This window comes from Ranitomeya imitator, chromosome 2 (assembly GCF_032444005.1).
Source record: "Ranitomeya imitator isolate aRanImi1 chromosome 2, aRanImi1.pri, whole genome shotgun sequence".
Taxonomy (NCBI): domain Eukaryota; kingdom Metazoa; phylum Chordata; class Amphibia; order Anura; family Dendrobatidae; genus Ranitomeya; species Ranitomeya imitator.
In genome coordinates, this window is record NC_091283.1 from 808,706,971 (window position 1) to 808,719,930 (window position 12,960).

Consider the following 12,960-nt stretch of genomic DNA (forward strand, 5'->3'; position numbering starts at 1 on the left):
ATTGGCTCTCATCTTCATATTTCCTTAGAGCTACACAAGGCACATAACGATTCCTTGAAGGATATATTCATCTTTGTGGACTTTGTTAGGCGTTTAAGAGCAAAAAAGTAGTTTAAAAAGAACCTCTCAGCTTTCAGATTGGATGACGATGGCTCATTAAGGGCTGGATACAGCTTACAGAGATTGTTTTTTAATCATTTCTACCTCCTCCACCCGTTGACCAATTTTTTTCTGTGCAACCGCCATGATACTGCAGCATTAGGCACCTTGAAGGGTTGGTAACTATATTGGAAACCTCTTCTTAAACACAGTAGTCCCCCATGTAAAATTAAAAAAAGGTTATAATTAGAGATGATCAAATAGTGAAATATTTGGATTCGAGAAAACCGTCGCGAATAATTTCTAATATCCGTGTATTCGTGCCGAATAACGAATCCAATGCAAGTCAATGGGAAAGCTGAATATTTTTCTGCTGGACCCAACAAACAGGTCTGGGCGCATGGGAAAAAGGCTGAAATGGATGGGAAAGAGCTGAAACTACATGGGAACAGCATGGAGAATATGCCTGCATGCCTTTATGACTCACATATGGTATCTGGGAATAATGTTATCAGACTATTGTGCCGGTTTACGGATTTGTAAAAAGACCTACTAAACCCCCCAAAATTTTAAAGATATAAATGCAAAGAAACATTTTTTGCTTCATAATTACATGTATAGAACGCTAAATAAAAAAAAAGTTTTTCCTTTAACAATTGTGAGGGCTGTCACTCCTACATTTGGGATGCCCCTCCCTCATGCCAAATAGTTAGCAAAATAGTGGAATGTATATTCCCCATCCCTTTACAATGCCATTTCAAGCATACCCATTTGAATTTTGGGCTTTACCCTCCACCACCACCATGTCCACCACCATGTCATTATGAGACCCTCACTTACAATTTGCAGAGTGCCAGCAGGTGCCATGAAACCTGAGTTTGGCAAGGGCCCTCAGGTAGCCCTATATCATACATTTGGGAGAGCTCACACTCCTACAGTTGGGAGGTCCCTCCCTCATGCCAAATAGCAAGATAGCAGAATACATATTCTGCATCCCTTTACAATGCCATTTCAAACATGCCCATTTGAATTTTGGGCTTTGTACACCACCACCACTATGTTCACCGCCATGTCATTATGCAACTCTCGCTTTTAATTTTCAGAAGGCCACCAGATGTATGAAACCTGCGTTTTGTAAGGACCACAGTTCATTTTTGCCATCGGATCCCAATGGAACCACTGTCATAGCAGGTGAAGCCGCTGTAAGGTGAATATAATACAGGAGTTGGGGGAGCTGTATGATCAAAGTCAGGAAATTGGATTCTACCAGACACCAAAAGCATTAAAATTAAATTCTGAATACAGTGTATGCAAGCGAGGGCCTGTGTTGTGATCAGTCTGTCAGGCCTGAAACCCATGCCAGGAACATGCACAAGCCTCATTTTACTTGGAAGCAGCCTCCTCAAGGGAAAGAGACAGGAGTGATCAACCTGCACAAGCCTACGCAGTTCTTCTGGAAACCACCCAACCAGGCAGAATGTATTTTGTTCATGGTATTGAGCAACAATTTAGTAATTACAGGATATGTCCCAGAGAGTGTTGAGTTTCTTGGTGAGTATTACTCAGGTGACAAGCAGTGCTACAGAGCTCAGGTAATGGCCTTAGCATGGTAATTACCATTTTCCAATATGTGGAAGGCTGCGGCCTAAATAGATCTGTGGAGAGTATTAGCCCAGTCTCTTAGGCGTGCTTGAAATCTACAGAAACTGGCCAATACCCCTTCACCATTGGAGGTGCTGCCATGCCCTGCTGCAAGTGTGTGGTCTGAGCGGGTTTTTAGTTTGGCTGGTGTAATCATAATGGATAGGCGCACACGCCTGTCAACAGAAATTGCAGACAGGCTGACCCTTCTAAAATGGAACAAGGGCTGGATTTCCAGTGACTTGTAAGCCCTACAGATGACAGCAACATACTGTAAAAGCAGCCCAAAATGTTTTGTTTTGGATATTGTCTTAACATCCATCCCTTACGATCCGAACCCATTTTGTTCATTAAATCACCTCCTCCTCATCCTCCTGCAACAAGTACCTAGTGGTCATGTATGTATACCCCACGTAGCTAATGTTTTGTATTTTGTGAAAACTTGACACATTGTGCAATGGTGAAACTTGTACTCCTTATCGATTCCCTTGGTAACACACTCCAACAGCGGAATAATGAAGATTATTGCCCCTGCTAAATTGTCATTTACAATTATCTCTACCCGGATTGTGCCAGTCGCACAACTGCTGGATAAAGTTACGCTATTTTTTAAACCAATAGAAAATTATGATTTTTTTTCAATCGTCTTGCTAGGACACTCCAATTGCGGAGTAATAAAGATTATTGAACTGCTAAATTGTCACGTAAGATTATCTCTACCCGGATTACGCCAGTTGCACAACTGCTAAATAAAGATACGCTATTTTTTAAACAAATAGAAAATTATGTTTTTTTTCAATCATCTTTCTGACACACTCAAAATGTGGAATAATGAAGATTATTGCCAGTGCTAAATTGTCACGTATGATTATCTCTACCTGGATTGCGCCAGTTGTACAACTGCTAGACAAATATTAAGTATTTTAAGCAATAGACGAGTAATATTATTTAACAAATAGACTTTAAAATTGATGTTACTATGTGCTGCAAATGAGGAATATTATTTTGCGGTTAAAAAAAAAATATATATATATATGCAGTATAGGCTGCTACACAGGAATATTATGAAGATCCCCAAAAAACAGTTTTGTACACTGTCCCAGTGAGGTCTCCATCTGCTCGCATTACATTGTTACACCAAGCAAGACCATATCACTCAAGAACATACTGCAGACAAATCATGTTTCGTCCAAGAAGAGTGTGAGAGCTGCTGCCCATGAGTAGCGGCACTCACATGGCATAACAATGGGGTCTAAGGGGTATCTCTCTGCAGTGTGGCATGCCTGACATACTAGTGTAAGGAGACTAATAGGACATGCAATGGAAAATTAAATATGCAAATTGCCTCCTCAGTGAGGAAAGGGACTGATCCTATAGCGTCACCTTTTGGAAGTAGCAATCCTAAAAGTCAATATCTACCATTCAACAAGCATTGGCATATGACTCAGGCTATGTGCACACGTTGCAGATTTACTGCGGATCCGCAGCTTTTTCTTTCGCACAGAAACGCTGCAGATCCGCAAGTGATATACAGTACAAAGTAAAGCAATGGAAAAAAAAATACTGTGCTAATGGTGCGGAAAATTCTGCACGGAAAACGCTGCGGATTAAAAGGAGCATGTCATTTATTTGTGCGGATCTGCAGCGTTTTTGTACCCATTCCATTATAGAAATCCTCTGGGGTAAAAACGCATGAAATCTGCACAAAATCCGCATAAAAAACGCATCAAATCCGCACCTGTGTTTTCTGCCAAGAGATGCAGAATCCGCACAAAAAAATCCAGAGGCAAATCCGCAACGTGTGCACATACCCTTAGAATAAAAGCCAAACCAGAATCTCAATTTGCAGCCATGTGCTTCAGAGTATTTGCTCCTCCTCAGTGAAAAGCATGAGATCTGATTTGGCTGTATAATGGCATAACAATGTCAACCGAGCACCAGGAGACCCAGTTTCAAAATCGTTGGAATGTTGCCTGTGCATTAAATGAGTATAAGGCTTTTTATGTTAGAAGGAAGACTACAGCATTTAAAAAGGGGTTTTCCAAATAGTGGAAAACCCATTTATTGACCATGATAAAAATGTATGTAAAACCTATATCCATATTCTAATACAACAAATCTACATACAGAGTTGAATACTATAGTAAATCCATTCTGTTACATAGTAACATAGTGTCTGGAGTTATGGCTTGTACAATAGTCCAAAATAGTACTCACAATTTTACTGGATGTTGTTGATAATAGTCAAAAAATCATTTTTGAGATGCACCACTAACAATTTAACAAGCTCCTGTAAACTCAAAAAACAATTAGGTTTTTCTAATGATGATGCTTCCCAGAATTAAAATCAAATATCTGTGCAGACTTTTAATTGGCAGGTGTCATGCAGCTACAGTGCAGTACAGCGCAACCTCCACAAGGGGGAACTTGATAGGGAAGCGAGACTGCACACACTGAGCAGCAGGACAGATGCTACCTAGTGGCGAGAGAGTGGTCAGAAAAGCTGAGTTAGAACACAAGATAGCACGACAGTGCAAAAAGGATATAGACAGAATGGATAGTCAGGATGTAGCAAGAGATCAGTAAACCAGGACGAGCAAAATACGGTACAATAGGGACAAATCAAAACAGAGTCAATAGCCAAGCCAGGAGGTCAGAATCAGAGAATCAAGCAGAACAGACAAACACTGGGAAAGGGCAGACAGAAGGAGTGAACAGACACAGGACAAGTCAGGGTTCACAGCAGGGCAAATCAAGGGCTTCCAGAGTCAGGTTCACAAACCGAAGGCAGAACTATAGCTGACACCACCCTCAGGATACCTGGGAGCTAAATAGCACACCTGAGCCCAGAATGAGGCAGAGCAAAGTTAACCCTTGACATGATCCTCCCTGAGAAAGAGCAGACAGGACTAAACTCTGGAATGGATCATGACAGCAGGGATGCTATGAGATGACAGTGGATCTGTCACCATTAATATAAACAGATGTTTTAGACTTGTTTGGGGTTGGTGTTCTAACTTTGAAAATCCATGTCAGAATGGGTATGTGATGTTTGGATCATAAAATGACTATTTCATAAGTCCAAGTATTCAATCTCCATCCACCGAGCCCAACTGACAACTGCAGCTTATACCGAGCAGTGTGAGTTTCCAGCAGCAGCAGGGAAGAGGCACACTGAGGAGGTAATCAGGCAATTCAGGCTTAGTAGGCAAAAGTAAAATTTTACATTTCAGAAAGGATTGTACAGCAATTCTGACACGGATTTTAAAAGTAAGAACAGCAGTTTCATCAAAAATTATATCTACATAATAATGTATAATGTATGTTTTCTTTAAGATCATTTGGGCTGCAAAATTGTGAATCTAGCTCTTGATAATTAGAATATATTCAAATGCGGCAAATTTAATTGCAGAGATTTTTGGTGGCCGAAAAACTGTTCCATTCATCTGAATGGGGATATTTTGGTGGCATGCATATGGATTTCTGCAAGTTCCATTTTGATTAATAGAGCAGATATTACAGATAACAGAACATAATAGAATTTTTGTTTTTTTGGCCTTTTTCAGAGAATATGAACGATGACACCAAAACTTTTTCTCCACTCATGGTTAGGGGTTGGGTGAAGCCATTTATTGTCAAACTACTGTGTTTTCTCTTTTTAAATCATAATGACAACCGAAAACATCCAAGTGACCCTCATCAAAAGTTCACATACCCCATTTCTTAATACCATATATTGCCCCTGTAATATAAATGAGAGCTTGAAGTCTTCTGTGGTAGTTGTGGATGAGATTCTTTATTTTCTCAGATGATAAAGCTGCCCACTCTTCTTGGCAAAAAGCCTCCAGTTCTTGTAAATTCCTGGGCTGTCTAGCATGAACTGCGCGCTTGAGATCTTCCCAGAGTGGCTCAATGATATTGAGGTCAGGAGACTGAGATGGCCACTCCAGAACCTTCACTTTGTTTTGCTGTAGCCAATGACAGGTCGACTTTGCCTTGTGTTTTGGATCATTGCCATGTTGGAACGTCCAAGTACATCCCATGCGCATCTTCCGAGCTGATGATTGCACATTTGCCTCCAGTATTTGCTGATAAATCCCCAAAACATCAGCGATCCACCTCCGTGCTTTACAGTAGGAATGGAATCAAAGGCCTTGTTGACCTCTCTCCAATTGTAATGTTTATGGTTGTGGCCTAAAAGTTCAATTTTGGTCTCATCACTCCAAATTACCTTGTTCCACAAGTTTTGAGGCTCGTCTCTGCGCTGTTTTGCGTATTGTAGGCGAGATACTTTGTTGCATTTGTGCACTAATTGCTTTCTTCTGGCAACTCGTCCATGCAGCCCATTTTTCTTCAAGTGCCTCCTTATTGTGCATCTTGAAACAGCCACACCGCTAGTTTTCAGAGAGTCCTGTATTTCAGCTGATGTTATTTGTATTTTTTTCTTTGCATCCCAAACAATTTTCCTGGCAGTTGTGGATGACATTTTTGTTGGTCTATGTGACCGTGGTTTGATTTTTACAGAGCCCCAGATTTTCCATTTGTTAATCACAGTTTGAACGCTGCTTACTGGCATTATCAATTCCTTGGATATCTTTTTCTATCCCTTTCCTGTTTTATACAATTCAACTACCTTTTCCAATAGATCCATTGACAATTCTTTTGCTTTTCCCAGAACTCACAATCCAGAAACGTCAGTGGCTGGATGAAAGATGCAAGAGTCTGTCTGGATCCCAGAAACTCACTCAGCTTTTATGCGCACACACTGATTACTGTACAAGCAAACAGGTCACAGGTGAGGATGTTACCTTCAGTAGCCATTCAAACCCATTTCTGTCAGCTTCTGTGCATGTTATCAGGCCAAAATCACCAGGGTATGTCAACTTTTGATCAGGGTCATTTGGATGTTTTTGGTTGTCATTATGATTCAAAAAGAGAAAACACAGTAGTTTGACAATAAATGGCTTCACCCAACAACTAACCATAAGTGGAGAAAAAGTTTTGGTGTTATCATTCATATTTTCTGAAAAAAGGTGAAAGAAGGCCAAGAAAGCAAAAATTCTGCCGGGGTTTGTAAATTTTTGAACACAACTGTAAGTGTAGTATTAGCAATGTGCTGACATATAAAAACAAGTGAAGATGACAGCACCCTGGATACAAATAGATCTCATATCCAGCCTATATTACTGGGAGAGACAATCCCACAAGAGAACATTTTAAAGTGGATCAGACTGCAAACTGCGTATTAGAGGGTCTGGTAATGAATGAAGAAATGAGCATTGTAACCTGAAACTTAATGCAACATTAGTAACTAATGATAACCTTAATTATTTTATACTGTCACAGTGCACACCTTTCAAGGCATAATGTATTGTTAGTTAATATTGCTGCATTAAATAAACTTGTACAAAAAAAATTCAGCTTTTCTAATTTTTCTTTGTGTGTCCTCCACTGGATCTAAGAAAAAAATAACAATTTGGCAAGTTGATCTAAAATCTTCTAACATTTTCTGTCTGCTAGAGATAAGCAATGATTTGAGGCTAATACTTCAAACCCGTGGTCAGACTTTCATCTCTCTTCCACTTCATACTAACCTAATAAATACATGCCAGTAAGATATAGGAAACTAATGGAAGAAAATATGGCTTCAGAATCAGACTACACTTGATTTGTTTGATAGAAGATAGATTTTAGATAGATAATATATAGATAACAGATAGCTTGATAATATATAGATAGATGATAGATATATTAGATAGATAGATAGATAATGAGAGAGATAGATAATAGATTGATAAATCGATAGATAGATAAATAATGAGCTAGAGAGATAATAGATAGATTAATAAATCGATAATTAGATAATAGATAGATACTGTAAATAGATATAAGATAGATAGATAGATAGATAGACAGACAGACAGACAGATAGATAGATAGATAGATAGATAGATAGATAATTAGATAGATAGATAATTAGATAGAGATATAATAGATAATAGATAGATAATATGTAGATAGATAGATGATATATAATAGATGGATGGATAGATAGATAGATAGATAGATAGATAGATAGATAGATAGATAGATAATGAGAGAGATAGATAATAGATTGATAAATCGATAGATAAATAATGAGCTAGATAGATAATAGATAGATTAATAAATCGATAATTAGATAGATAATAGATAGATACTGTAAATAGATATAAGATAGATAGATAAATAGATAGATAGATAATAGATAGGTAGATAGATATTAGATAGATAGATAATAGATATTAGATAGATAGATAGATAGATTTTTTTTTAAATTACTTCTGATTTGAAGAATTTGCTGCAAATTGTAAATTTAGCAAATAGATTCTCCATCACTACGCCTTCAATATCCTCTAAACAATTTTATTTGAACAACCTGAATAAACTCCTGCATTCAGAATGCCCAGATACAACTTAGTATACATTTTGTGTGCAATCCTATGGGTACTCACAGGGCCACTGTTTTGTTGGGCAGTAATGCGGGCTGTATGGTCTCCACCAGCTCGCCTCCATTGCACACCACTTTGGTGAGTTTGTGTCGCCCCAGTCCCTTGGAGCGCTCCACGGTGCACAGGCAGCTGTCAGTGATGAGGTCCGGACAGACCCTGCTGGCCAGCGAGCTGCCGACAATCAGGAAGCAGATGAGGACCACGAGCAGATGTGTTCGATCCATGTTAGGACATCTTCAGACGTCAAACTTTCCAGATTATTTATTTTTTTAAATATTATTATTTCCCATTAAAAACGTTGTCAGAAATTATAGCTGCTGCGCACTGAGCGGTCTGTGGATATATGAGGGACATCATGGAATAATATGCTGTCATCTCACTCCAATCAGCTGTCAGGGAGACAAGTCGCCTACGAGCCAAAGTTTATCAGAACTTACAATAAAGCTGGAGAAAAGTTGTACAGGAAAAAGTGTGTTAGGCTATGGCTGTCAGCAGCCCCTTCCATCCCTCGCCCACTCCTCCCTTTCTCCATCCCTGCGTCCGGCCCACTCACTTCCATATCATTGGTCCCCCTGGTGCATTCACAGCTACTACACAGACATTGACCGGAGCACAATGGGATTGTATCACATCATACATCAGATCCTCACCATCCTTTACTGCAAGAAAACAGCAAATCTCCAACAAAAGCTCCAAAAAAAAGTAACCTCTTACATTGGTTATATTCAGCGCATTCACAATCTTGGGTTTCGCAAACTTTTGCATAGTTTTATAACTTTGTTATCAGTTAACAGTGTCTTAAGGTACTGTCACACTAGACGATATCGCTAGCGATCCGTGACGTTGCAGCGTCCTCGCTAGCGATATCGTCCAGTGTGACAGGCAGCAGCGATCAGGCCCCTGCTGGGAGATCGCTGGTCGGGGAAGAAAGTCCAGAACTTTATTTCGTCGCTGGACTCCCCGTAGACATCGCTGAATCGGCGTGTGTGACACCGATTCAGCGATGTCTTCACTGGTAACCAGGGTGTGACAGCTCTCCAGCGACCAAACAGCGACGCTGCAGCGATCCGGATCGTTGTCGGTATCGCTGCAGCGTCGCTAAGTGTGACGGTACCTTTACATTTGTTCAGGACGGGGTCTTTTAAAACATCTTTTGTTTTCCTCTCCCCTGCCGTGAATTTTATTTTGTAATTACAGTACATAGTTGCATGAGGTCCAGAAGAACTTTGGAGGGATGTGTAGTAATATTTCACATGTAAAGCATATCTTATATATAATTGCCTAGAATACTACTTCCTGCAATTTGTGCCAACTTCCGTGGCTTTGTCCGGAGCTAATGTCCGGAGCTAATGTCCGGAGCTAATGTCCGGAGCTAATGTCCGGAGCTAATGTGCGGAGCTAATGTCCGGAGCTAATGTCCGGAGCTAATGTCCGGAGCTAATGTCCGGAGCTAATGTCCGGAGCTAATGTCCGGAGATAAGTGACGTCAACAGTGTCCAGTGTCTGATTGGTTGTCGCCTGCTGCGAGCGACCAATCAGAAACGTGCCGTACTGTGACACACTCCGCCCGCCATTTTGGTGTGATTTTTGAATTTTTACCTCACAGCAAGTTTCTACTGCGTGGAGGCGGGCCCAGTGACGTTGCTCTTCAAGCTCCTGCCGAATTTCAAGTATATATGGATTCTAGACTCCCGATTCTTTAGAATCGGGCTGCCATCTAGTCTTATATATAATTGCCTAGAATACTACTTCCTGCAATTTGTGCCAACTTCCGTGGCTTTGTCCGGAGCTAATGTCCGGAGCTAATGTCCGGAGCTAATGTCCGGAGCTAATGTCCGGAGCTAATGTGCGGAGATAATGTCCGGAGCTAATGTCCGGAGCTAATGTCCGGAGCTAATGTGCGGAGATAATGTCCGGAGCTAATGTGCGGAGATAATGTCCGGAGCTAATGTCCGGAGCTAATGTCCGGAGCTAATGTCCGGAGCTAATGTCCGGAGATAAGTGACGTCAACAGTGTCCAGTGTCTGATTGGTTGCTGCCTGCTGCAAGCGACCAATCAGAAACGTGCCGTACTGTGACACACTCCGCCCGCCATTTTGGTGTGATTTTTGAATTTTTACCTCACAGCAAGTTTCTACTGCGTGGAGGCGGGCCCAGTGACGTTGCTCTTCAAGCTCCTGCCGAATTTCAAGTATATATGGATTCTAGACTCCCGATTCTTTAGAATCGGGCTGCCATCTAGTCTTATATATAATTGCCTAGAATACTACTTCCTGCAATTTGTGCCAACTTCCGTGGCTTTGTCCGGAGCTAATGTCCGGAGCTAATGTCCGGAGCTAATGTCCGGAGCTAATGTCCGGAGCTAATGTGCGGAGATAATGTCCGGAGCTAATGTGCGGAGATAATGTCCGGAGCTAATGTCCGGAGCTAATGTCCGGAGCTAATGTCCGGAGCTAATGTCCGGAGATAAGTGACGTCAACAGTGTCCAGTGTCTGATTGGTTGCCGCCTGCTGCGAGCGACCAATCAGAAACGTGCCGTACTGTGACACACTCCGCCCGCCATTTTGGTGTGATTTTTGAATTTTTACCTCACAGCAAGTTTCTACTGCGTGGAGGCGGGCTCAGTGACGTTGCTCTTCAAGCTCCTGCCGAATTTCAAGTATATATGGATTCTAGACTCCCGATTCTTTAGAATCGGGCTGCCATCTAGTAATTTATATGATATTTATTTTATAGAATTTCAAAATGCTTGAAGAAGCAATTCTGTTATTTTTTTTCAGCATTTATCAATAAAAAAAAAAAACATTAGCATTACAGGTCACTTCCATGGGCCATGACTTTGAGCCCGGTGAATGATGTGTTGTCTGTGTACTGGTATGGATATTTTCAGATTTCTATAAAATTTACTATATTATCAGACTTTGCACAAGAGAAAGTGTTCATAACAAGAATACAGAAATGGAAAATAACGGAACTTCAGGAGAAGAAGAGAGACTCTCTGACTATGTAATAATCAGAAATTAAATTGAGTATTTTATGTTTCTCATAGAGGCATTGTGCCTAGTAGCTTGGGAGTTACCACTGACAGGCTTATTGCTAGTCACTCTTTCTACCAGATCCTATGGTTTGCCCTTGCCTTCATCCTTAAATCCCTGTAAAAGCATCTGAACTTACACAGGTGCCCCCAGGTTGATTCCACAGAATAGCTGCTGGCCGGTGCATCAGGTTGGCAGAGAATAATCAGGAAGTAAATAACAGGAGGTCCAGAACAGGAACAAAAATGTCAGACAAAGATCTGTCAAAATACGGGTCAAGGTCAAGCAACAGGAATCAACTAAGCAGGGTAGAGATTGAAAATGACTTGTGAACCAGGACAAGTGACGCTTATAATTGGTAAAGGAAACAGGAATTAAGCCACATGAATTGCTAGCAGCCTCACCAAGGGCTTAATAACTGGGAGCTAATGGTAACCAGATACAGTATTATGGGAACCATATAGTCCCCCATACAGTATTATGGGCATCACATAGTCCTTCATACAGTATTATGGGTACCACATAGTGCTACACACTGTATTATGGGCGCCATATATTTCTCTATTCAGTATAAAGGACACTGCATAGTCCTCTATACAGTATTATGGGCCCCATATAGTCCCCCATCCAGTATTATGGGCACCACATAGTGCTCCTTACAGTATAATGGGCCCCATATATTGCTCCATGCAGTATAATGGGCCCCATATATTGCTCCATACAGTATAATGGGCCCCATATAGTGCACCATACAGTAGAATGAATCCTATATAATGCTCCATTCATTATCATGGGTCCAACATAGTGATCTACACAGTATATTGGCCTCACATAGTGCTCAATACAGTATAATGGGCCCCATATATTGCTCCTCATAGTATAATGTGCCCTATAAAATGCTCCATAAATAAATAATCAAATACTCACCTCTCCTCGTTCACCTGCTGCTCCTGACTCCTCAGCGTCTTCTGACCATCTGCACTGCTGGGCACAAAGGGCGTGCTGTAGTAACGTCATTGCGCCCTCTGCGCTAAGATGTCACAGATCTGAAACCCTGAGGGGGAATGATGGGAGAGGAAGCATAGTCTGACAGCTCCCTCTCTCATCATGCTTTTCAACTGTATCGGCATCCAGGATGCCGAAACAGTTGAAAGTACAATGCAGGGGGACCCAGTACTGGTACCAGGCTCTCACAGCCCACGAGTCCCACACGTCAAGTGCCGGTGTCCCCGATGATGAGTGGGCCCCACTGTTTGTCCAGGGCCCCGGAACTTGCCCTAGTGCACTGGGTGGTGACGCCGCCCTTGCCTTCAAGAATTCCTCCAAGACAAAAACAGCAAATGATGGCACCCTACGATGTGACTGAAATAATATATTGGTTAAAAAACGCTTTAGACTAATATGCAAACTTTTTTATATAATACAAGGACTCTACATCTGACGAAGACTCAGAGCCCTAGACGCAATGCGTTGTATGCATTTATATTTTTAACTAATAAACGCCATCACTTGCTGATTTTGCCCTGAGAGCATCTCTCAAAGGTCTGCCATATTGTGAAATATTCACAGGCTTTTTTTTTAAACAATACAGGAATACACATTTCAATAGAAAGGCTTTCTATAAAAAGCCGGGGGGAACAGAGGTCATTTCCTGAGTTTGGTTACTGTGTGACTAGCTGTCATATAAGTGAGT

The 12,960-nt window shown here is 41.1% G+C and overlaps 1 protein-coding gene across 2 annotated transcripts in view; it reads right to left on the reverse strand.

Moving 5' to 3' along the window:
- The window catches only part of ADGRA1 (adhesion G protein-coupled receptor A1), an 873,399-nt gene extending 864,692 nt beyond the window's left edge, over nucleotides 1-8,707 (reverse strand). The window contains exon 1 of one of the 2 annotated variants that reach the window (XM_069753826.1): nucleotides 8,235-8,707. In XM_069753826.1, coding sequence (XP_069609927.1) covers nucleotides 8,235-8,455 — 221 coding nt within the window. In that variant the 5' untranslated portion in view covers nucleotides 8,456-8,707. The remainder of the gene's footprint in view (nucleotides 1-8,234) is intronic. The other variant, XM_069753828.1, reaches the window with a different exon arrangement.
- Nucleotides 8,708-12,960: the final 4,253 nt, after the last annotated feature.